The sequence below is a fragment of the Alligator sinensis genome, unplaced genomic scaffold (assembly GCF_000455745.1).
Source record: "Alligator sinensis unplaced genomic scaffold, ASM45574v1 scaffold842_1, whole genome shotgun sequence".
NCBI lineage: Eukaryota > Metazoa > Chordata > Crocodylia > Alligatoridae > Alligator > Alligator sinensis.
In genome coordinates, this window is record NW_005842295.1 from 525124 (window position 1) to 551500 (window position 26377).

General features: G+C 44.1%; 2 protein-coding genes across 5 annotated transcripts in view; one reads left to right on the top strand and one right to left on the bottom strand.

Moving 5' to 3' along the window:
* The window catches only part of LOC102385443 (spermatogenesis-associated protein 7 homolog), an 86285-nt gene that overhangs the window by 24279 nt on the left and 35629 nt on the right, over nucleotides 1–26377 (bottom strand). For all 3 annotated transcript variants that reach the window (XM_006028205.2, XM_025209576.1, XM_025209575.1), the window contains exons 3-4: nucleotides 23252–23344; nucleotides 15584–15631 (exon numbers count right to left, since the gene is read on the bottom strand). In XM_006028205.2, the coding sequence (XP_006028267.1) occupies nucleotides 15584–15631; nucleotides 23252–23344 (141 nt within the window). The remainder of the gene's footprint in view (nucleotides 1–15583; nucleotides 15632–23251; nucleotides 23345–26377) is intronic.
* Nucleotides 1–26377, top strand: part of LOC112551022 (endogenous retrovirus group V member 2 Env polyprotein-like) — a 49223-nt gene that overhangs the window by 7711 nt on the left and 15135 nt on the right. The window contains exons 3-5 of one of the 2 annotated variants that reach the window (XM_025209574.1): nucleotides 10888–10990; nucleotides 25055–25100; nucleotides 25408–25475. In XM_025209574.1, coding sequence (XP_025065359.1) covers nucleotides 10984–10990; nucleotides 25055–25100; nucleotides 25408–25475 — 121 coding nt within the window. In that variant the 5' untranslated portion in view covers nucleotides 10888–10983. Of the gene's footprint in view, nucleotides 1–10887; nucleotides 10991–25054; nucleotides 25101–25407; nucleotides 25476–26377 lie in introns of those variants that run through there. The other variant, XR_003095129.1, reaches the window with a different exon arrangement.

The window sequence follows — 26377 nt, forward strand, 5'->3', positions numbered from 1 at the left end:
ACAAGCACCGAACCTCGCCAACCTCATCACCAGAAGCAAACTTCCTCAACCCCAGAACACACCAAAAGGATCCAGACCGTGCCATGACAAGAAATGCAAAACCTGCCAACACATCTCCACCACCCCCGCAATTACTACACCCCACAACAGAGCCATCAGCATCCCAGAATCTTACAGCTGCACCTCCAGGAATGTAATATACCTCATCCAATGCACCAAGTGCCCTGATGGAAGATATGTAGGAGAGACCAGACAACAACTGCGCACCAGAATGAACACACACCGGAAATCCATCAAAGACAGAAATTCCCAATTACCAGTGGGGGCACATTTCTCACAGGAGGGCCACTCTCTCTCCTATCTCTCAGTCCTGATCCTCAAGGGAAATTTACACAACTTCCCAGAGACGAGCCTATGAGCTCCATTTCATCAACCTCCTGGATACTAGAGATCAGGGACTAAACATAGACATTGGATTTTTGATACATTATAATCTGCCTGGCAACTGACTCCCCAGCCCAGCCCAGCCCAGCCCAGCCCCTGGCTTCTTTACTTTTCATTCCATCCAGGAAGAGCACGCAGCAACTGCTGAAGCTTCCTTAGCCTGACGAAGGGTTTTTGAACCCGAAAGCTTGCTTAATAGCTATTCGCCAACTATTTGGGTTGGTCTAATAAAAGATATCAAATTCACCCAAGGAACCTTGTCTGCCTATGTCCTTAGACCAACACGGCTACAACCTAAATCCCTGCAGCAACTAGTGATGCATTTTAAATTGGTTGGCTGACAACAAACAGGTGCTGGCCTCCATTGGACCAAGTAAGTTAAGGACTGCCCAGGAGGAGGAAGCAGCAGCCATGAGGAACACTCAGAGAGAGAGAGAGAGAGAGAGAGAGAGAAGAGCTGAACCATCTGAAACTTGCTCTCTCTCTCAAAACTCATGATCAAGGAACTACCTGCCTCTGGATGATACTTGTGAGTAAGCTACCTGAGGTCTAACTAGATATATAGCTTGCAGTAAGTCTGATGCGTGATTAAAGGCTACCCAGCCATGCCAGTTTGCTCTATGGGATTTCTCTGATATTGCTCTACCCTGTACCCTATTGCAACTCTACGCCTTGTAACCAATAAAGTTCTCCTTTGTACCTAGTGTGGGAGACTTATTGGGTGTGTGTCTAGATTATGCCTTGGGATCCCCTTGGTTCGGCTGACTAAGGGAGACCACTACTTGTGCTTCCGACTGAGAGAAGCACTCCAAGTGCTTGAAGTGAGTCAAGTACCCTCAAGGGCTACTAGGTCTGTATTTCCCAGGGTGCACAGAGCCAGAATAAAGCTCAGCCCTGGGTGGTGGCAGTTTTTACCCCAGGCTAGTGGGTGTACTCCAGGATGGGGGTCGGCCAGATGTGAGGTGCCCCCAAGGAGGTACTCGGAGCCTGGAAGGTGGTCAGGTACAGTGAGGTGCGTGGCTCAACACAGGACTGGCCTGCCACACTGACACTTGTGAAAACTAAAGGTAGACAGTGTGTACAAGTAGGTAGGGAGCTAGTATAACCTCTTTATAATTTATTCTCAGTCTATTTTCCCAGGGTACAGAAAACCTACGGCCTTGGTATTAGGGTGAATCTATATTTTTAAACATGTTACCCTTTATTTGACCCTCACACTCCTACATTTCCTATTATCCCAGGACTTACATCATAGATGGAAGGAAAAGAAAAGAACTGAATCACCATAATGCATTTAGGGACAACTCTTCCTTCATTAGCCCAAACTGAGGAAACCAGTGTAATTATGGGAACCTTCCACTCTGGCTTACAGAGCATGTGGAAGGGCTGTTGTAACATGACTCAACAGCAAACTCTTGATCTGAGGTGTGGAAAGAAATTCTGCATCAGCCTAGGTCTTAGGCCTGCTCCTTGAAGTGGGTAGTGGCTGAAGAGTCTTAACCTGATGAGAAACACAATGCGCAGACAGCAGTGACAATTTTCACCCAATTGTGCCCCTGAAAGCACTCTACACCCATGACCAAATACCAGTGCATAGCTGCAGAGCACTTAAAAAAGGGCGGAAAACTGTAATTGGGAGCCCCTTCAGTAACTTGTGTCTGTGTGCGCTGGGAGCAAGGCCAGGCTGACAAAGCTCAGTCCTGCTCCTGCAGCTGTCTTCAGAATGGGAAGGGGGTGGGGAAGGGAGCGGAGGGAGTTTGGTCTGGGGTTTTTTCTGCTGGTACTGGAGGGTGGCGTGGGTGCATTGGAGCTCCCCTGAGGTGAGGGGACTCCAATCCACCCACCCCAGCCTTCAGTGCTGGCTGGGCAACCCCCAGAATGAGCTCCCTCTGCTCTCTTTCCCCTATCCCTTTCTGAAAACAGCACAAGAGTTGGGAAGGGGGAGGGGTGTTGCTAGGGGAGAGCAGCTGTAGGCTTGAAGCCACTCTAAACAGCAGCTCAGTCTCCCAATACTCGGGACCCAACAGTGAACATCTGTTGGGTCCAGAGGATTGTTGTAACCCATGGCGCTTCCTGTGAAGTGCCACGAGTTACAATGGAAGCTGCTCTTCTGTCTGTACCTACAGCTGCTGACTGTGCCTTCTTACTAGCTGCTGACCATGCCTTCAGGCAGAGCAACCTATCTTTAAAGTAACCCAATACCCTACTAAGGAAATATCCCAAAGCTGTCAAAACAAAACAGAAGGGTAGGAGTTGTGAAAGATGCTGGGAGAAGATTTTAGTTCCAGGCTCTGTGCTTCTGCATAACAACTATAGCACAGATAGCTGCAGTCTAAGCTTTCCCCCACTCTAGTGATCTCTAGAGAGAGGCTAGTAAGAGCAGCCAGCACAACCCTTTGACCTCTGGTGAAGCTACCAAGAAGGGTGTAATTTACAGCACTTGTGATACTTCTGCTTTTGTGAAGAAGCAGCTCCTCAGTGTGACCCGAGATTAATTTCACAGATCCACTAGCTCTTCACACATTGTTCGCTAAACATTTGTCCAATCTTAAATATATTCACTCAGTACTAGAAACCTGGAGGCAAAAAGTTTCCATTACTAGTTCACTAAGTCATCCAGTCCTGCCACTCTATCCATTCTAAAATATATGTGTGCCTCTCCACCACCAATTACTTTCTATTCCAGTTGAATGGTACCAATTGTTCCTGCCCCCAGCAGATACAATTACTCACAGATCTTCTCTTAAGTTTTCTTGGTTTCTGAAAATGAATAAATGACCCCCAGATAAAATTTGGATGTACTGTTGTTTGATTAAAAGAAGTTAATGAGCCATTTGCATGATGTTTCTAGAATACACGGAAGTAAAATTAAGGTACAATTTGCCTGAAGATCTGACAAGAGTGAGTGGATGCTGGATAGTCTTACCAAGCATGTTGTTCAGTATCCATTTAATTTGATTTTATAAAAAATTGATCACCTGAAAATAAAAGGAGAGGAATAAAAACAACCCCAATCTATTAGTATGCAACTGATATACTGTAAGGGATGCAAATCTATGAGCTGCAGCACCATCGGCACATGAAACTTCTTTCAGTCCTGTTAGAGCATAGATTTTCTGAAGTATAATATTTAGCTTTGACAGTGCTACAGAAAGTCAAAAGAAGCAAGACTCAATATGTAAAGCTTGCAGCAGAATTTTTGCTTTCCATATGCTAAAATGGCAGCAGCACAATATTATTCCATAATACAGATTAATTAAATAGATACATTTACATATCTTCCTTTAAAAGATTACTATATTTTTTCTTTGTGTGAGATGAAGGATCGTTCCATGATTAAAGCAATGGAGTAGAACTTAGGCCACATAGAGATGTTCTCAGCATCTGATCTACAGCCACACAGCTTGCTTTAAGTGGTATGATTGTAAATTGGATGCCTGCTATACAGATGTTCACCAGTGCCAAGAGCCCTATATAAGTAAGTCAGGGGTGGGAGAGGGGCATGAGGGATCAGGGGGTTTGGTGGGGTGTGCCTGGGGGGTCACTAACAGGTCCTCAGGGGTTATTGGTGGGATTTGGAGTGTGGCGGGGTCTGTGGCGGGGGCTGGTGGGTGCAGGACAGGGGATTGGTGGAATTGGTGGGAATTAGTGGGTCCTCTGGGGGGGAGGGAGTTGGCAGGACTAGGGGGGGATTGGTGGGTTGGCTGGGAGGTTGGTCAGTCTGGCAGGGCTAAAGATAGCCCGGTCAGAGTTGCGGGGGGAGGGAAGGAAATGCACAGCACCGAGGCTAAGGCAAGTGGCTGGGCTTTCCTAGCCCCAGGGCTGTGCTGTAAACATACACATGTTCCCAGGACCCAATCTACAATCAGACGGCTTACTTTAAACCACATGATTGTAGATCAGGTTCCACATGTACACACATTCCCTGATACCAGGAGTTGCACTGGGAATGCAATCTAAGTAAGTCAGAGGTAGCAGGGAGGGACAGGCAGAGTTGTCTGTTCAGGGTTGAACCATACACACATTTGGGTTAGACTGGGCATGGGTTAGATCAATTTATATAGTTCATTTCTTAGGGGAACTAAGGTTAGATCAGGCTGGCCATTTTTTGCCTGATCTAATCTTCCTGAACATCTGTACAGATCGGCACTTAGATCAACCTAACCCTAGTTAGGTCAATCTAAATGTACAATTCACATGAGTGAACTAAATTAAATTGGGCAGCCATTTCTTGCCTGTTCTAATCTCCTGAATTTGTGTACAGTTTAGCATTTGCATTGATGAAACCCTAGTTATATCAATCTAGGTGTGACACCTGTATATACCCTTACAAAACATAAAATCATTTCCCAACACTACGATGGGCCTTAGTATGACCTTAGGTAAGATAATGTTCTTCTGCCTCAGTTCCCTGTCTGTTAAAAGGGATAATAATGCTTCCCCTTTGCTGCCCTTTATCTGGCTTGTTTTTTAAAGTTGTAAGTACTTAAGAGATTTTCTCTTATTATGTAAAGGTACAGCACCTAGCACATGGTGGTCTTGATCTAAGATGAGTTTATAAGCAGACTGTGAATTTGAAGGAGAGTATCTTATTAATGTATCAAACTGACTGATCTGTCATTAGTACTTGACTCCTACAAAACATTATGTATGCACAGTTGGTTGTATTCTCATCCCTTTCAGTAGAGTAGTGCGCATGTATAACTCTTTGTTAGGACTTACAAATCTGAATGACTATTAACTGTACCTGTACTCTAAATTTATAGAACATTAATAATACGAACTGATGTGTATATACATCAACAAGTTAATTTTCATAAAGTCCTCAATCCATCTAACATCATTATCCTAGATAAATGATGACTAACATTCCTAAATGAGACAGGGAAAAGTCAATTTATGCAATTGATTAATACAGATTAACCATTTGGGCTGTAATTATCCTGAGAGAAGATACTGCAATTTCATATTTATTTGAAATAATATTTCCTTCTAAGTCTTTGGAGCTGTATATTTTTTTACAGGTGTGTTATGATGTCCCCGAAGTTGCATACTTGAGTTTCTTTACTGGTTAAAAATGCAAATGAATTAACTCTTTTTAATGTTAATACAAGGACCCAGAGCAAAAGAAAGGCAGGCCATAAAAAGTGAGGTTGTAGTATACTATTAATTAAGCACTGAACTACTCTATTAAGAAGAAAGAAAAATAATGGTCAGCACCAAGAAATTGATCACTTTTTCCAGTACTGGTATGTATGTGGCTTCCCTGCTGCAGAATCTAGAGGGCAATGTTCACCTTCTTCTGGGGCTCCAGATGGGAGACAGTGGTGAGGAAAACCTTGTACAAGATGAAACAGACAGAGAGCTGAGGAATACATACATCCTGCTTTTCTTCTGGACTAAATACATGAGCCAGATCTGCAAACTGGCAACCGGAGCAGGGTCTAAAACAGCTGCTTTGTGAAGTATTTTGCAGGTCGCATGCTACAATGTTGCAGGGAACACATACCACCACTCATGAACCTAGCTGCCTGGGAACCGCCATGGTTCTGCAGAACCCTGGAGCAGTTCCGCGGCAAGTGTGAACTACAGAAAGAAGGCCCAATGATCCTAACAAACCATGCAAAATACAGGTGGTAGTGAGGAAACTGAATGTGGTATTGACCATGGACCTACTCCCTGATGACAACTGCCAGGCCATGTGGAAAAGGATCTTCCACAAGGACCTGCAGAAAGAACACAGAGACATGAACTGGCAAGTAGTCCACTGCGCTCTGCAGGTGCGGGTACAGCATCACAGAGAGGGGTAGAGAAAGTAACCATACTTCCCAAGGGAAACTTGTTCATGGAAAGCAGAGACAACTGACCCTCTCCTATGGTACTGTCTTTTTGCCAAAGGGGTGTAGAAGAAAGTGTTTATACTTCTCAAGATGGTGACAGAAGTTCAAACCCTGACCAGAGAAGCGGTGCTCTTTGGGCACCTGTCCAAACAGAAGGGGACCCTGATGCCCTGCTTTGACCATATGGCATTTCTAAAGCAGAAAATGAATTCGAAGTCCAGGAACCTGCTCATATATGGGCGCACAAGCCTCTCAATAGAGGCCTGTGTCAGAATGGGACTGAGAAAGATGCAAGGGTACTATAAGAAAGTAGCGGAAGACATTGGGGAGGAGATGGTAGGGATAATTTGGAGGAGGATGGACTGGCACAGACTGTTTAGGGGTGGGACCCCTGAAGAGAGCAACAATGATGATGATGGCAGTGGAGATGATGAAAGAGAGGAAAACAATAACAACAGTGATGACTGAAAGGACTGGGAAAGAAATAGATGGGTAGAGGAGGGGGTTACTGGGGGAGAGGAAGGGGTGCGGGTACGCTCAGGGTTTAGGGGAAAGGTTGCATGCTTTTGTGTTGGGCAAGGGTGATGGTGATGGACACACAAGCACATGGACACACGGAAGTGTGGTGCAGATACTGTGATAGGAATGTGTATGAAGAAATCGCAATGATATGATTTGGACTGTCAGGTGACCCACAGGACAATATATATGCAAAAAAACCCCAAACAAATCTCGGCTACACAATTTATAGTGATGGGAAATTGTTCTCAAGCTTTCTCTCCAGCTTGCTCCTTTGGCCTTTTGGCTAGAGGCAAGCAAAACTAGGGGGCATTTGAACTCCAAGGTATCCGGGCTTGGGGCTTGTATATAGGATGTGTGCCATGGATTTGTGAGTATCTGAAACCCCAGGTTGAAGAGTCTGGGAGGTAGGAAACTTGCTGGTGGTAGAACTACATAGGCTTTGATTGAGCTGTGCTCAGTCAATAGATTTTGGAGATGATTTGGCCCAAAACACAAAATTAAAAATAAAAATTCTACTACATAGGAACAGTTGCCAAAGTGCTGCTTAAAACTGTTTATGGAGCACCTATGTTAAAACTTGCAGCAGTTTCAAAAAAAGGTAATATGCATCAATTCTGGATGAACTAAGTGTGTGTGTGTGCCAATTGCCACAGCCTTGTTTAATTCCAAGGTTATTGTTTTCAGATGTGCTCCTTACTTCCACGTGCACAAGGAGAGCAGAGTCAGATAGTAAGGAGAGGGGGAAGGAGTTACCAGGTGAAAAAGTTTGAGGGAGAGCAGAGAGCAAAGGGGCTACCTGCTCTCCCCCCCCGCCCCCCACCAGATTTATTATCCCTGCTGTAGCAGTGAAGGGGGACAAATTCAAGGCAAATCTCCAATAATTAGATTCTATACCTGGAAAATTATAAAAAATGTATACATTTTCCATATACATAATCTAATTAATCGGGGGGGGAGGGGCTTATAATCAGGGTCATCTTCTAGTTGACTAAATGTGATATATTGTTTGCCCATAATTCCACTTACTTTACTTTATGTGAAGTGTGTTAATGTTTAGATTCTTTATGCTATACCTCTTAAATCACATATACTGTTTGTACTAGGAGAAGGATATAGGAACTGTGCAATATACATTAAGATTAGTAAGTCATTCTGCCAGTATGAATTTTAGTTTGGCAACTAAATCCTTGCTCAACAAAAAAGAAAAAGGGAAACTGTTCTGATCTAGTAATTCTATTTGATGGAGCTGGGACTCTTCCCAAGAGTTCTCCTTTACCTTGGCTTCCCCCCTGGAAATTCTGTCATGAGCGTAATAAGCTGGTGGGACCTGCTCAGTGTAGAACTGTCCTACTACAGCAAGGCTTTATCAGACTGACTGACCATGCAGTGCTCCTGTCAGTCTGATTGCTGAAAACAGAGCTGGTATCACAAAGCCTTCTGATTCGGAGTAGAAGTAATGGTTTTCTCTGGACCAGAACACACCATTGTGTCGCTGGTAGGTGTTGTAGGGCTTCGGCCTCATCTTGATAGGTGCCTCGCTCCTGAGCAACTTCAGGGTGAGAGTTGGGCTCAGGTGCCACCTAGATGGTATGAGTGCTGCTCCTACTCATCTGCCATGTCTTTGATGCTCCTTGTTGGGGAGGCAGTTCCCTTCAGGTGGCCCCCAAAAGTGAAGAGGTCTTGACCCCCAGTCTTTTCTTCGTGGGGCTCCAAACCTCCCCTTTACCCCACCCTTACCACGTCCATGGCCTGGACAAACGCTGCACTCTGCAGGTCTTCCTCTGGATGATATCTCCTTTCATCCAGATTACCTGCCCTGGGATAGGTCGGGCCTTCTCAGCCAGTACAATCTTCCTCCCACAGCTGATTCCTCAGCTTCAGGCCGACTTGGGTACATGAACCTGCCCTGCCTTAGGGATGAGTAGGACTTCACATAAATCTAACAGAAAGCATCCGGCATCTGCCGACGGACCCCTGGGATACTGTCTCCCAGTGCCCACTTGTTACTCGAAACAAAGGAGAAAGGATGAAGGGGACTTGCTCGTCCCTTCCTTCCTAGTGATTATGGGGCTGGGCAGCTTCCCTGTGCCCCTCCCTGATCCTTCTTCCCAACATGACCACCTCCGGATCTCTGCTGACCTGGGGTCGTTCTCTTGCTCCTCCTGAGCTGGAAGGGCGCGCAGTTCCCATGCCGGGCTGCTCTTTTCTCCCCGCCAAGCTGCTTGTGAGAGCTAGTAGCTCCCTGCCGCCTTCCCCAGCTGCCGTACCTGTATTCTCTGGTGGGGCTGCGGCGTCGCTCCCGGGCGTCTCTTGTCTCCCCAGGCTTGGGGTTTTTTCCACGCTGCCCTGCCAGAACCCTCCGGTTACTGCTCCACTCCTCTTGCCTGCTCTCCAGCCCAGTGATCCTCTCTTCAGCTCCTTATGTCTCCTGGCTGGCATCTCCCCCTTCCCCCACTGGCCACTTAGCTGCTCTCCCAGCTGCTATTTGAGCAGCCCGCGTCTCGCTGAGAGACGCTCCGCCCCTGAGAGTCAAAGACTCGCTGAGAGAGGCTCCGCCCCTGTCCCTCACCGATCTGCAGCTTCAGGGAGCTCCGGAATCGCAGAGCCTGCGTCCACATTCCCTCCCATTGTGTTTTCCAATGCTTGAGGAGAATTTAGAGCTAGGCACTGGCTTACCCAGGTTAATAGGAGAGAAAGAAACATGATACTGGCTTACCCAGGTTAATAGGAGAGAAAGAAACTTATGACAAAGACTTATACCCAAACACTGTTTTGTTGGCCACCCGTCTCCTTTTCTGTGATGCCTGCCATCTGACTCAGGAAGAGATTTGAAAGGTAGCTCTTACTAGGCTGAGTAATGAGGTATCCTTATTGCCTGACCTGAGCTGATCACTGCTGAGTAGATGATACAAGAAGAAGATACATTATTAACTCTGCTCTTGCCTTAGAAACTGGCCCAATATACCCTCAGTTGTACCATGTCTTCTTACCTACCCATGCCCCTTAATAAGTTATCATTCATCCTTAGATATATTTCTTATGACCTGGTATGTCTATCTATGCATCTAGCATAAAAATCATTTCATTCAGAATACAGCTTTAAAGAACTAAGGCACTAAGTACCATGAAATCCCTTTTCAGATTTCCCTGACCAAAGAATACAATAAACCAGATTCTAGAGAATTAGATTCTTGCTTCCCAACATCAAGATGAAAATGCCAGCTGCACCAGCAAGGGCATGCCTGAGCCCAACAGCACTACAGTGAAGGGTCTCTTGAACAATATTTTGTTCAATCTTTACAAGTTTGCCAAGTAGAAAACTTTGGGTCTATATCTGCTCATTCATATCTCTTATAAAGGGTTTCTATTATCATGTACTGGAAATTACCATGTGCCGCTGGCTTTCTTCTGCATCGTTAAGTTATGTATCAAAGTCCCTGCTGTACATAACCATTTTGCTTTTGCTGGCACTTGCCTCAGACGGTATAATCTCATAAATAGTCTAAGAAGCTGTTACAAGCCTGTGCTGAAAATACAGAAAGGTCTGATATACTGGAAGATGTATTATGAACATTTTGTTTTGGATGCCACTATGTTGATCTTTTAAAATGGTGACAAACAGAAACACAGGCAGTATTGCACTGTTTTGACACTACAAATTTTCATTGGTGGCAGATTCACTTAAAATGGAGCCCTTATTTAGAAACTCTACTACACAGTTATTCATGCATCAGACTCAAACTATGTCTAACACCTGAAAGCTTCCAGCATAAAGCCCTATAATCTAGTTTTAGTACTTGTCTTTCTCTGTCTATATATTCTTTAATTTAATAAGTGAATGTACAACTATCTTATAAAACAGGGCATTTTCAGATTCTCAAATAATCATGTACAAGATAATTATCTATAGTGTATTCATTTTTATAAGAAACAAAGGACTGATATACAGTATTTGTTCCACCTTTTCAGACTATGGATTTAAATTAATCTCCCCAGCTGTTTAAGCTTGTCTTTTTAATAGACTTGTGTATATATGTGATTTATTGTTGAATAACCAATAACCTGAATTTCCTTCTTGCAGGTCATCTACGAAGCAGGTGATATCCAATACAGATCATGAATTTGCAAAGCAAAAGGGTACTTACAGGATCATAGATTTAGAAGAAGGCAAACAATTATGGAGAGTGAGTAGTGTTCTAGCAGGTTGTGTATTTATTGAAACACTTTTCTATTATGATAGTCTTCAATGATTTAAAAGGATATAATGCGTATTTAGTGTAATATCATTAACAGGAAAAAAAGACGTCTCATTTTTTTTAATGGAAAGAAGAAAACATACTAATCCTTCTCCAGGGCAGAGATTTACTTGTGTCCTCCTATCACACTAACAGCCTTGCAAAACATCCCTCATTTATTCTCCACCTTTCCAAATATTAATGCTTAGTAGCAAGAACACTGCATGCCCCTGGAGGCTGGGGGGGGCATGGCAACTGCCTGTGGGTGATGTCGGCAGCAGGGGCAGGCCAAGCGGGAAGCTCCTGCAGGCAGCCACAGATGTGTCGGCAGGGGGGGTGGTGGTGACCACCTGCAGACAACACCAGTGTTGCCCAGCGACAATCAGGGACCACCCGCAGATGGTGTTGGTGGGGGGGGGGGTGGCAAGCGGCAACTGCTCACAGGCGCTGCCAGCAGCGTTGATGGCACTTTTTGCAGGGGATGCACTGCCAAGCTCAGGGGGTGCATCTACACGTTGCCAATGCTGAGTAGAGGTCTACTTTTGTATCCATGACATTTTCTACAGCAAGAATGATTTGCAAATCAATCCCTTAGTGCCTCCACTGTGTTAGTTCTCAATTGGGGAGGAGAAGGGTGTCTGTTAGCAGCACCCTTACAGAAGCAGTCTTGGGAGTAGGAACCAGGACCCAAGTCTTTCCCTCTCCTTGAATGCCTGTGCTACTAGTAGTGCCATTGCGGGGGGGGGGGGGGTGTTGGGGGGCAAGTGCGGTGACGGCCCTGGGCACCAACCCACCATGTGGTTTGCTAGCTAATACAGAAAAACCTTCTCAGCAAGGCAGAGGGAAGGGGGGAATTCCTGCTTAGCAGGGAGTGGTGAAGAGGAGTGGGGGGCAGCCCGCAGTCTCTGGAGCTCCAGTCAGGGAGCAGATGGGAGGGGCAAGCCCTGCTGTGGAGCAGAGAGCCCTGCCCAGCCCAGAGAGCATGCTGGGATGCTGGGGGTGTCTGGTTTATCTTAAACCAGGAAGGAATCTGGGACAGACATTGCATAAACTGGTTGGAGCCAAATCAGTTAAGTCTGATCCTACATTCAATCAGGTTTATCTCAAACTGGTTTCAGTCATTTTCAAACACGTTAATGTGCACTGAACATCTGTTCTGCTACAGGTTTAAACCAGTTTCTGATCACTTAAACTGGTTTGTGTGTAATGTCTGTCCTTAGCCCTGATGCCAGTCCTGGATTCCATTTTGGGAGTAGTAGTCTGACCTGTAGTTGCCTAAATCCTTCCTTGGTCCCTTTGTCACCTCTCCACTATATGGGAAGATAACAGACTAGGGAAAGTCAGGGCCACTTAAAAGATTTTCTTTTCTTAAAAACAGTGTCTCTTGGGAGAGTAGTTCAGCTGCCCTGAATCAATAGTTGAGCCATGCAGATGAAGATGTAGCCCTAGAACAAGCCTGGGAATATTGGTGCCTTTTTTCTCCCCATGCCCTCCCAGTAGCATTTTCCAAGTTCTCCTTTCTCTAGGACTTTTACTTCCCGTGAAGACCTAAAGCACACAGCAAGGGCTGGACTGCGGATTAATTAGCCAGTGCAAGATTCTGGCTATCCCTTATACAACTGTGTTGTGCTGTGAGAATACACAAGGAGCACTCCTACATGCCCTTGGACAGTCCATGTGATGGTCAGATAGAATTGCAGTTCCTGGGCTCAGGGGAACACAAGGACTGACTTTCTCTTACTCTTGGGGATGCACAGTACCCTAAGATCAATAGTATTCCAGGTAGGGGATGTTTTTTCTTGCTTGTTTATCATTGGAGCTGTGCTGGCACTGTTGGGAGAGTAAACTGCTCCTCTGAGTCTAATGGGACTTTCCCAGCTAAGATTTCTGATCTAATTGCCTTGCAGCACTGTAGGAGTCCCCCTGATCCCCTATTCCAATGTTCCAAGTGCACATCCCTGTAAAGGCATGCTACTACATCTCTCCCCCTTTCCTTTTCTCTCTCCTTTACTCCCATTCATTTGCCCTACACTTAGCTGCTCTCCCACCATCTTTGTGCAGGCTCTGACCAAAGTGTTTCTGATGCTGGCGCCTGGCAGGTACCAGGTATTGGGCATGCTCAGACAGCTTACAGGAGCAGACCCCACTAGTGAAAGGGGTGTTCCCCCAACTAATCTAAGCATCTCACTTCAGGTCCTTCAGGGCTTCAGCTTACAGTCTTAGCCTGTTTATAGAGACAGGCGACTTTAAGAACATTTCAAGATCTGGGCCTCTGGATGTCAGTTTCCCACCAGCAAAACTGAGATAATATCCTTATTTTCTAGCCTTCTGCTTTGTCTGTATTGACTAGAACAGGGCTGTCTAGCTAGCAGCCCAAGAAGCCAGCATGTGACCCCACTGACTGCCTCTCCTATTGCTGCATGGTTGGTGGGGAAGGGGGGCGAAGTTTTATGCACTGCCTATGCAGCCCATGCGATAGGGAGCAGTGGTCCATGTGCTGCCACTGGCAGAGGAGACTATGTGCTGTCAGCAGAACCCAGGGGGGATCTTGGGGAGGGGTATAGAGGCTGTATGTTGGCACCATCTGCACCCCGCCCTGACCACCACAACAAAGTTGGACTAGACCTGACTAGAAGCCAGCCCTGGACTAGAAGATTTTCATAGCAGAGATGGTTTCTTACTTACATGTATGTTCAGTGTGTTGCACTTTGTTCTTGGTTGAGAACTTTAAATATATAGTAATACCCAGTAGTGTAACTAAAGGGAGCCCAGCTGAGCAGCAGTCTGGGCACTGCCTTTTTTGGTGGAGTGCAAAAGCAACTGTTGTTGTAGTAGCAGCTGACTGCATGGCTGTAATTGGTACAGTGGGAGCTGGCACTGCCTGGGGCACCATGTAGCTGCCCTAGGCTCAGAGCTGTGCTGCTGCATCTCTGGTAATACCAGCCATACAGAATATAAAACTGTAAAATAAACCCTCTGCAAGTAGTCAAATACATTCTGTCCTCTTGACCTTTCTAAACAAATGAAAAAGGCAAGGATTTTTTGGGGGGTGCTATCTTCTTTTGGACCAATTGCATGGCTGGAATAAAATCAGACACGCTTTCAAATGCAAGGCATTCTTCATCAGGGGTCAGGAAGGAAGCAGGCACAGTGAATGTTAAGAGAACAGAGCTGTGAAGTTGAAGGGGGGAAGGAAAATCCCAGGGGCAGCAGACAAACAATTAGCAGAAGAAAATAGGCTGATTCCTGAAAGATCAAAACCTATGAAGGAGGGGGTGGGGTGGCCATTAACATTTGTTGTGTGTAGAAAGAAATTCAGGAATCAGGTAGGTTATAGAAAATCTTCTCTCCCCCAGAGTACCATTTTCTCCCAAACACTAATGCTTATGCTTGCAACTCTGTTTCTGTATTATTTTGTTCCATTAGTTCAGAACTATTTTTGTAAAGTGGTTAATGGGAGAAACAAGCATCCCAAACAAGGAAGAGAATTTCGATGTTCAGCTCTGACCCTTCACTGGCTCTCTTGTGCTTCTGCATTCAAGAGCACACTCTGAACCTTGTTTGGATTGTAAGAAGTGCATCCCTACAGTATGTGCACTATCCTACAGGCTTGTATATTTGTACTTCTCTTCTTTGAAGTTTGTTACATCCTTCTCACTGTCATGCCCAAGTTTAGGTACCTAAGAGCATTGTGGAAAAGCGATTCTTTTCTCTTTTTTTTGGCAATTTTTACCTTGATTTTACAGTACGGCAACTGTCTATACAAAGGACATGTATATTTCTAATCTATACAACCAACAAATGCAGAAGGAATGGAATGCTTTCCAAGGTTCGTGAATATAAGTCTTGCTTCCATTTGCCAGATAATAGATTGTCTCCAGGGGTGGTTTGTGAATCTTGTGCTACCTACTTGCCACCAGGCTTTTTTTTTTTTTGGGGGGGGGGGGGGAGGGAAGAGAGTGGAACAAGATCTGCCTGTATTCCCTATTCCATTGATACTCCATATTCTGCCAACAGATGGCGTTAGGATGCAAACCAACAATCCTCTGCTTCAGAAAACAAAACAAAACAAAAAAACCCACCCAATCAATAATTCATGGAACAGCAAAGGCAGAAATGAAAATCTGGGCATCAGGCAAGTTAAAGGCTAGAGCAGGTTTTGATGATTTATCTGCCTTATGACCAGTACTGATTACCAAGGAATACACAAGGTTCGTGATTAGTACTCCATGTATGTGAACTAAAGTTTCTGGGTTTAGACAGGAAAATCAAGCAAAACAAAATTATATCCCAAACAAAATATGTGGACTACAAACAAGGCAAAATCCCAGGGCCTGAGATTTAGCACATATCAGCACAAGCATGTAGCATACAATTGACACAGTTATGTTATCATCTTGACCACACTTGGAATGATGCAAACTTTAGTTGTGTGAGTGGCTTTTCAAAACACCATCAGCATCACAAAACAAAATAAGATTATCCAAGACAAATGTTTCCAAACCAAACATATTTTGAAAGCAGAATAAAAATTATACTCACATTGAATGCTAGTATGCAAACTCTTTGGTACAGATGAATCAACAGCAGCTAGATTAACAGAAAAATAAGCATGTTTAACTGAGATCTCAACATTTCCCTTGAATAATCTGACTAAATTTGATAGGGATGATCCTGCTGAGCAACTGAATTCACTAGGAACTTTGGATGGTTAATACAAAGGCTTATATTATTAAAGACATTTTCATTTTATTTTACAATTCTTGAAAGTCTACTGTTTTGGGTTTTTTTTAAAGTGACCTACACAATTCTTCCTCCTCCTTTCCTGAGGGAAACCTTATTATCAGACTTGGGTCTGAATTTTGTGGACCACGGGTGGATCTAAGATTTTGAGAAAGGGTTGCAGATGGTGTGGCACATCATCATATATAACGCAACACATTTTTCTCCAATTAAAGAGAAATTACAAGTTTGACTAATATATTAAGGGGCTAGCACTGTATTATTCTTTAAGATCAAAGCAAAAACAAATATAAACTATTGGAATGTGCAATGAAAAACACAACTAGGCAAAAATAATAAAAAAAGATATTGTATCATTAGTTCTGTAGTTGTTATAGTTAATTGTACATCTCCTATTTAGCTTCATAAAACATAATCTAGCCTTCTTGAGCATCTTGACAGTGGCTCCAATACTTTACTGGCAGTCATTTCTACACCTGAGTTAGTATTACCATACCCAAGTTAAATTTTTTTGGCTAGAGCTAAAAATAATCTGCAGGGATATGAAATGGAAGAGAATGGAATGGCTAATAGACAGGAAAATTGCAGAAGACAGGATAGTTTGCATAGCGGAACATCAAGACAATTAAAAAGGACAGATTGTTCACACCTATGGAGTGGAGAGAGATTAATAGGAATCAGGGAGATGATAAATGAGCCAGGAAGTGAACTGATTCTCTCAGCACTGCCTGAATAGAAATGCTGCTTCCCCTCCCAGGCAGATGGTTTTAAAGTTTGGGTAGAACAGTAATCAAAAGGGGTGTAATTGCACTGCTGCATCTCGCCCTCCTCCAATCCAGCCCTGGTTTGGACCTATCTCTAGTCAAACTATAATAACATAAGAGGTAAATAAAATAGATAATGGCTATTACCACATTCCCTTCTGTGTTGCAAATCAGGAAAGCTGAAGCTTGAGCTAGTCCAGATGCTTGGTATTAGCACACATTGCTATTCAGAGGCAATCCTTGTGCAAGTGCTTCCAGTCAGTAGCCAGGGGAGATGTGACAAGTTAAGGTGTGCGGAGGTGTGTTACTTTATTAGGAATCATCCATTTTTGCAATCATCAGGGTTTTTAATTTTTTATTTTCAAACTCTAAATTAGAAGAGTTTCAAGTCCTAATCTAAATCTTATTAGATTTCTGCTTTACATCACTCTGAGTTCTATTCTCATGAGATGAATGTTGCATCATAAGGACGCAACCAGAAGTGCTGCATAATTCAGCCCACCTAGAGCAATAGAAGATTTGCTGAAATCTAGGGAAAAATGACTGCTGACAGCCCAAGCAGGAGATAGCCACTTATAAGTAATGGAAAATTCCAATTTCATTTAAAGGCCAGAAGCTCCATTTTCATGAGCAGGAATCATGGGTTTCCCTGATAAATAAATAAAAATCACAAATTTTCTGATTAACCCCCCTGCAAATTCTCTGATAAACCCCCAAAATCTGTGATTAAATTGAAAGGCCCTCCACAGCTCCCCTGACCCTGCTGGTGCCCCTCAATCACCCCTCTCCCCCCCACAGTCCCCCTGCTCTGCTGGGGCCCCTTACTCCCCCTGCCCTGCACAGCCCCCCCCAGCCCTGCTGGTGTTCCTTGCCCCCCACCCACAGCTCTTGCTTCTGCAGCCCTGCTGGAGGGGGCTGTCAGCTGCCAGGGCTATGGGGCCAGGGACCCTGGTCTGCAGCTCCCTGCCCCTGGCAGGATGCAGCAGCTGCTGCAGTGGAGCCCTGTATCCCACCACCCACTGCAGGCTTGGGCAGGGGAGGCTGTTCCCTGCCATGGCACACACACATGGCACACACAGGGGGACCCATGCCCCCTACATCTGTGCACAGGGTGGGGGCTGGGTGCTGCCCATGTGGGCTCCCACCCTGCTGCCCTCCCCCAGCACCTCTATAGTCCGGCCTGTGCGACCCTGCACTGCAAAGAACAGCAGAGCCATGCAGGAAGCTGCCTGCCGCTGAGAGATCTGTGCTGCCCTGGCGAGGCATCCCCTGCCTGTGTGGCTGCAGCAGGGGTGGCAGCATGGGGTTGTGCGCAGAGGAAGCAGGCAGTGTGGAGCTTTGGAGCTTGCAGAAGCAGGCAGTTTCCTGCGTGGTTTTGCTGTTCCCTGCAGCACCAGGTCACACACGCTGGGCTGCGCAGGCCCCAGGGGAGAGCAGCAGGGCTGGGAGCATGAGCCTGAAGCAGGCAGCACACAGCCCCCACCCCACACACAGATCTGGGGGGCATGGGTTTGCATGCAGTGGCCGGGAGCACCCTGCCCGCACTCCCAAGCCCTACAGAGGGCTTGTCACAAAACTGCAAAATCTGCAGGTTTCTCCGGTAAAATGAGAAATCTGTGTTCGCCTCTGGTAAAATGTAAAATCTGTGGTAAAATTTGTGGGAAATAGAAAACCTGGATCCCTCTTCATGAGACAGAGGAGAGACAGAGGAGAGAGACAAACAGGTGGTTATCACTATATACTATATCAAATTTGATCTTGTGCAAGCATGCCCAAACGATGTTTTAGACATACAGAGCTGTATGCCCCAGATCTCCAACTGGAGTTTGGCCAGGAAGGCCATATTTTCAAGAGACAGCTGAGCTGACATCACTCAAATCCACATAATATCAGGCCCTAAAAAATAAAGACCCAGTTTTCAGAGGTGCTAAGCACTTGATGCTCTTACTGACCTCAGTGGAAATTGTGGATGTTTATTAGCACTTTTGAAAATCAGGATCTGTGTGATTATGTAGAGGGGACTGGATGTTAAAGGAAATAATTTGAACATATGCCTTGAGATTTAGTATCATTTTTACTATGAAAAGAATTATGAAGTGCTTCATATCATTAAGGAGAATACCTGTGCTCAACATTTATTTTACAAGATTTTTGCAAGATTCATTTCAGGAACAAGTTCCTCAAGTTTTCCTGTAGCATAGAGTTCTCACATTCCATGTTCCAATGGTGATTTCTTGTTTAGTGAGCTTGATTTTTGACCCAGTAACATTATTGACCATTCCACCCTGAGCATCGTCAGTAGAAGAGGTCAGCTTGACACTAGCATATTTTTCTACTTCATCTTGCTGAGTGCCAATGAAAAACGTGGTTGTTGTTAACCTGGGGCTCGACTGATCAATTATGAGGGTGGTTAATTGGCTTTGCATCATTGGTGATTTCAGTCAAAAATAACCTGGCAGTGCCCATCTCTTCTCCAGGTGTGGATGGCCATTGGCACTTGTGAGCTCATCCACCCTTTGACAGGTTTTGGTTTTAGTCCTGCTTCATCTCTATACACCCTCCTCACCTGGCAGACCAGGTGTGGGGAGGTGCTGGTTTAGTTGCCAACAACCTGACCATGAAACAGGTTGAACTGGGCTACATCGTACCAGTGGCAGGGTAAACCTGACCCGATAGATTGTACAAGAATTGCAAAAGCCCGGGAAGAATGGAGGAAAGTTATTGCTATATCAAAGTTGCTCCAACGGTTGGTGTGGCCTTGGGACTGACTGACTGGCTGGGACTAAGTGAAGTACATGTTCTAGTATTAAAGGTCATCTCTCTAATGTGACTTCATAGAGAATTTAATTATGATGTTTTAATGTTTTTACTCAGAAGTGTATAACTTCAGACTTTCTTGGTAAAATATGTGAGCGTTACAAATTTATATCAATCAGCTGAATGCTGCTATGGAAGAGCAGTGTCTTCATTTGAACTACAGAAAATTGAAACCTGTTTAGATAATTAAAACAGAACATCTGAGCTCCTCTTCTACTAGGAATTTTTGTCTGTGAATTTACCTTTTGAGCTACAAGAGTGCATTAGATTAAAACGAATGACCTAAATATCCTTGAAGCAGTTCTCTCTCTGTGCTGGCCCTTCTCCCCACGTGACTGCACAGAGAGCTTTAGTTTAACTAGCAGAGCTTATAACAAGTGTGAATCGTGCATAGTAGTCATTGTTGCCCTCAGGGGGTGTGTTCCAATGAGTGCAAACATATAGGGGCATGCATTTCCTGAGGGACAAATACCAGCGGCACATATTTGTGCTGCTGCTGTTTGTCCCAGGGCACACCCCTGCATGCATGCTCCGATGCACAACAAAATGACCCCAGTGGTATAGGGAAGGCTGGCCCCAGCAGCCTTAGAGTTCTGGGGGCCTCCTGGGGCAGCGGCAGCTGCAGCCGCTTGGAGCCTAGCCAGTGGACAGCCAGGCTCCATTTCTGTTGGCACATGCTGCTGCTGTGTGCTGCGCACGCTACTTTTTTTAGCAGTGGTTTTGGGGGTTTTTTTGACACCAGGATCTCCCAGTGTCAACTCCCCCCCCCCGCTAGTTAATGGGTGGATATGTGCAGTTTGCAGTACCTCAAATGTGTTTTGGGTGCTGTAAATGGCATGTGCGTGGATATGCCTAGGGAGTCCAGTATATTTATGAGTAACTATTCAATCAGAAAGAAAGGAATTGCTATTTTTCAGTCTTAGGTGCACACTTGCTTTGTGACTGAAATGTATTAGTCCCACAGTGGCAAAAATGTACCTACATACAAAGCTAAGCAGACAAAGGTGAAATATGCTTGTGTGTTATATTTTTTCAGTGTGGTAAGGTGGAGTAAAGGACACTTCTCAGCCCCAGGTTACCTTCCCTGGTTGCAGATGAGTAGTGACTTTATAATAGTTACTTGTTCTTTACCAACCTGACCAAGAGAGAAATGGTGGTTTATGGTGATAGAAAAAAACCGGAAAGAATAGCCAAGAAATTTCATAACGTAGTCAAAAGGTATTCGTTTGTAACATGGAGGTGCTGATATCACCTTAAAAATTATGTCCCTAGATTTGAATCAAGTTTTTTCAGTCCTGGAAAGAGCTGAATTGACAGGCTACTCTGTGAAAAATAATAGCAGCTACAACCTGAACTTTGTGAAAATTGCATGTGGTCACCAGGCTTGTGGCATTAACATGCAACATAGCTCTTGGGTAGACAAGGTCATGATAGCAAAGGCCTATATGATTTATAGAAGCCTAAACACGGTTACAGTTCACTCCATTATTGTGGGGTAGCAGTTTCCATTACAGTATATTTCACCTTTTCCTGAAGCATCTGACATTTTCCAGTGACTCAGATAGATAGGATGTCCTGGAACAAGGTGCTGAGATGGCAAATCGTATGTCCCAAATTCTCCTTCCCACAATTTATAGATGGAAAAAGGCAGTATTTATAAATGCTGCTGCTCAGTCACAGCCTTGAGTTTAGACACTAAAGTAATCTCCCCCAGCCCATTCAGTTTCACCTCTGTAATTTTCCAGGTCTCTGAAAGGAGTCACCCCAACATCACCTTCATAATGGATGCTCCCTATTGAACCACTGGGCTAGCTCCAATTTTATCTTCCTTAAGTAACCATCAAAAACATCCAAATATAAGGAAACTATTATTGAAATAAGATAGGGAAGTTACTTGGCATTCCCTTTTTTAATATAGATTTGTCACTGTGTTTGGGGACATCCATCAATGCTCTCAGCTGGCTGCTCTTGAGAAGGGTCACAGATCGAGTCAAGTCTTCAATAAATCTCACCTCTTAGAACATGCTGTGCACAGATTTGTCAGTTACTATGTAGAGTTTTAAAGAAACAGAAAAGTCTAGGCATCATCTAAGCATATAGTCCAACTGGGCTTTGTCTTATTGTGCCAAAGTTCAGAACTCTTTGAAGAAGAGCAGGCAGATTAGTCTGGTGTCTAAGCAATGTAGTGTACACTCTAACTTGTAACCAGAAATGTAATTTTGGAATTATCATTGCATATTCCTCTGCAAAATATTTTTGATTGACACAAAATCAATGACAAGCATTTGGAACTGACAAGCCGTACGACCGCAGGACTTTAATCTGTAGTTCCCCCTCTGGGACGTACAGGTGTCCCTTGTATCAGAGGTGGCCATCACAAAACTGGAAGTTTGATTTGGGGGATGATCCAGCCCCTTCTGAAACCTGTTGGGCTCAAGAAGCCAATGGATCTTAGGGAATCATGGAATGGAGCCACGTCACTAGTTCCTTGTTTACCGTGGCCTTGTTAAAGCTCCCTGGACTCAGGACCATGGAGTGGGTAGCAGGAAGAAGTTCTGAATATTCATCTTTCTGGGAAAGGGCATCTGCCTTACTGTTCTTGGTGCCAGGGTGGTAAGTGGCAGTAAAATTAAACTGGGTAAAGAACAGAAACAAGAGCCAGATCCAGTGGAAATTCCAGGCGGTCTGTGAATATTCTAGATTTTTATGGTTACTTAGTATCTGTACTGAGAACTGAGCCCCTTCTAAATGGCACCACCATTATTTAAAAGTTGCCTTGATGGCTAGAAGCTCCCAGTCCATATTATAATTGTGCTTGGCAGGGGACAGTTTCCTGGAAAAGTAGCGTATGGCTAAGGAAGTCCCTGCATCCCCAATGGTTGATCCAGTACCGCCCCAAAGGCACAGCTGAGGCATCATTTTCCACCAGGAAAGGCTGGGGCAGCGTCAGGGTGTATCAAAATGGGGGCTGAGTTGAAGGCTTTATTGAGCCTCTTGAAGGCAGCCTGGGCCTCCAGGGTCCATGTAAAGCATGCCCCTTTCTTAAGGAGGGCAGTGATAAGGACTACATGCCTGGAAAACCCCTTGATGAACTACCTATAGAAACTGGCAAAACCAAGGAAGCACTGCACTCCATGGGCAACTTTTGGTGATTGCCAGTCTAAGATGGTAGTTACTTCCTTCAGGTCCATAGACAACCCTTCAGGCTTCATCAGATAGACCAAGAACTTGATATCTGTCTTATCAAATTCACGTTTCTCCAACTTAGAATCTTTCTAACTACAAAGGCAGTCAAATACTGCTATCTTGGGATTCATCAAGTCTCTTTCATTGGAGGCTTTTAAAAACAGGTGTCAGAGATCCTGTCTCAGCATAGAGCGGTAGATTAGATGATCTCCTGTGGTCCTTTCTAGCCCTACACATTTATGATTCTCATGCAGTATATTTAGTTTATTTCTTGGGAATTTAGTATGCGTGACAGGCACTATACTGATAACTCACAGGAAGGAAACTAGCCGAACGAGAGTGGAGTGCAGTACACAAAAGTTTGTGCTGGTGCTGCTTTGCTGTACTTGTTCTATCAAGTAAGCACCTGTTTCGAACGGTGTCAGTTGGGCATCTTGCAAGGACATGAAATTTCACTTAAAAATGAAGTTAAATAGGATGAGATGTAAAACATCATCACATGCTTCTCAAAACTATTTCTATGTTCTAATTAAGTCTTGCCTATATGGCGCTTGGGTTTAAAATTCTTCTGACATCTGTTGCTTTAGTGTGAAGGAAAAAATTAACAAGCCAGCCAAGAACTATTGTAACCAAAAGATTCTTAGGTATGATTTTATCTATTAGCTTGATGAATATAGTCAACACTATAGATTTCATATACCTTTGGCAGACAGCAATTTCTTGTAGTGAGTAGCCATGTGATCTTGAATGATGTACTGACTTGACAGATTGCAGGAGGATCCAGGGGAAAAAGCTGTGAGAATAACATTTTATTTCAGTCAACAGGCTAAGAATGTCTCAGATAATAATAGCTTTAAAATGTTTAAACATTTGGTCCGCTCTGCTTGTGATGGAAAAACATTTACTTTATCTTATTTTTTCACATAGGAAACATGGCAAGAAAGAGTTATAAATTATTGCAGTTTTGTGTGTTTCTGAATACTTGAAAATTATGGTTTGCAATGCATAATGTATGAGTACTGCATTTGTATTCCTATTAAATCACCACTTATGTATGCATTAATCTTTGCCATTATAGTTCTCTGGAGAATATGGGTTTGTTATTTAATCTTCACTACAATATGAATCTCTGCAATTTAAAAGATTTAATACTAGAGACTGGAACATAGGATTGGAAAGAAATGTGTATACATGTCTTTAAACAACTCCCACAACAATACTGAGCTAATTTCTACCCTCGGTTACATATAAAACACACTGGCATTGTGAATGTGGTTGAATAGATGCAAATATAGGCAGATTGACCCAGTGACTGAGGCTGGAATGGAGAGTGGAAATATATTCCCCACTATTTGATGATGACATTCCTTGGACCCTCTAACCTGCAGGATATCTAAAATATTCAGACTGAACTATTCTGATGGTCTACAATACCATCATTTCTTTGACTTCTGAGCCATGTCCAAAATGTTTTGATGTTTCCCTTGTGATGTTCAAAACTTTTTCCTCTCTATGTTATCCCTTGGCCCTCATATTTGCTCAAATGCCAAGTGCCAACACCTCTTCTCCATACCTGGTATATTTTCTGTCCCTGCTCCACTACTTAGAGAATTTAGTTCTACTCCACTATTCTCCATGATTTCAGCCCCATTTCTCTCTGACTCTGAGACTCCTCTCCTCAAAACTTACCTTGTAATTAGAGATGAGCTGAAGTAAAAACCAAGACTAAACCTCATTCTTAATTTTTAATAAGTACATTCAAAATCCAAAGCAGATTGAGACTTAAATGTTACAGTTGGCCCTTATTCAAATGGGCCAAACCAAAATCTCTGATGCATACAATCCCAAACATGAGGGGATGTCAGTATCTATATCCCAATCTGAATTTTTCAGCTTGGTTATGGTTCTCCTTAAATACTCTACTTTAACTTGCAATAAAGTGAGTTTCTCTTGGCCTTAAAGGTTTAGTGAAAGCTAAGTGCGTACAAAGGACCTGACCATGCACTTATTATTGGACCATGATGGGAGCACGACTGGTAACAAGCACTACACCTGGTTGGCAGAATTGGATTTTGAGTATTTTTCTGCTTCAAAGTTAGGTAGAATTTTTCCTTACTCTGACAAAATTTGCTTCTGATGAATTATTGCTGGTTTGTGGCAAACTGCCAAAAGAGATGCAGAAACAAATGAAAGCATGCTTCTATGTATTATGTAGGACTAATGTTGAGGTTGGTATGGATCCCAATTGCATTCAGCCTTGATTGTGCACCAAGAACCCTGCAGGTGGCTCTTTAGGTCCATGCGGGGCAGGGGGAGGTATTCTTAATAAAAAATAACATCAGATAATTTTTACTATGGTATTTTAATGTTAGTGCAGTTCGCTGCTCACTCCATACAGACTGAATGATATATATTTGAGTGGCAGAGGAAGCTTAAATGAATTTTGTCTAAAAAAGTAATGATCTCTTCATTCTGTTTTAACTATGTATTTTTTCCATCCCAGATTCGCCCTCCAGACATGACAGATTCTGTAGGACAGTCTTCAGCAGGTGATATCAAACTTATTATGGGATGTGGGGAATCAAATCTGCCCTTGGCTGATAAATCTACAGATGCTGAAAAGTCCTTAAATCAGGATAATTAGCCCAACCTTTTCAGATTTGGCTTTGTGGCTCGGCAATGATTGGCTATTTTATTCCCTATATCCCCAGGCTGCAGTTTTAGTTAATGGTTTAGTTTCAAACTTTTGATGGAAGTCTGAAAGAGATGTATACAGAATTAAAAGTCTGGAATTTCTTAGTCCTAACCTTGTTTTTGTTTCTTTCTTTTTTCCTTTGTAACCTTCTCTATTTCTAGTTTGCCATCTATCATGCATCTATCAGATGAGGATAATGCTGCTTACAATATCTACCTCTGTCATGGGGGTATGGCTAGGCTTTATTAATTTTTGTATAGCACTTTGAGTATATAAACCAGTATAAAAGAAAAAGAATCAGGAGATGGATGTGCCACCATTTTTCCTTTTGTTGCTTACATGTGTTTTAGAACTTGTTACTGCAACTGATGGTTTAAAGGCCAGTGACAAGGTGTAATGGGGTCCTGGCCCCTACCCCATCATGGAAGATGAGTGAGCCAGGGAGCAACCAGCCAGCTCCAGGGCCCTGGAGAAACTGTTAGAGGAGTGGAGAGGCCTTTAAGAAAAATGGCTGCTCACCCTAGGTCGAGAAGGCACAATTAGGGCTATGATTGACAAGTCTGGCAGGGAAAGTGGCAGGTCAGGTGACCTAAAGGGGTGTGTCTACAGGCTTCATAAAGCCAGGACCATCGCTGAGGACTCAGATTAGCTTGGATCTGCCATGGCAAAGGAGCTCCAGACCACAGGGGGTAAAGGAAACTCAACAGCCCCAGGCATTGCAGTTAAGTGTTTTTTGTGAATTTTAAAAGTGGGGTGAATTTTAGTTTGGTAGCATCTAGCTTATACTTGTGCTTAAGTTTACACTGGAGGACTGAGAAAGTGGCTGCGAGGGAGGCTTGGAGGCTGCAGGGAATGCCTAGAGACTTGCTGCCACTGCTGCTGGAAAACTAGACTGCAAACTGGGGATCGGAGCCTGTGACCAGAACTGTATGAGTAGGCCTAGAAAGACCCCCATAAAGGCAGAGGGCAAGAGCGAGCCCAAAGCCCCACAGACTGTATGAGCAGGCCGAGCCCAATAAGGTAAGACTGGGGCCAAGGGGCCCAGAGCCTGGGAGGGTGAGACCTGTGCTGGGGCCCAGGCGCCAAGGTCCACGGCAGTGGACTTGGGCTGACGGACCCAATCAAAGTAAA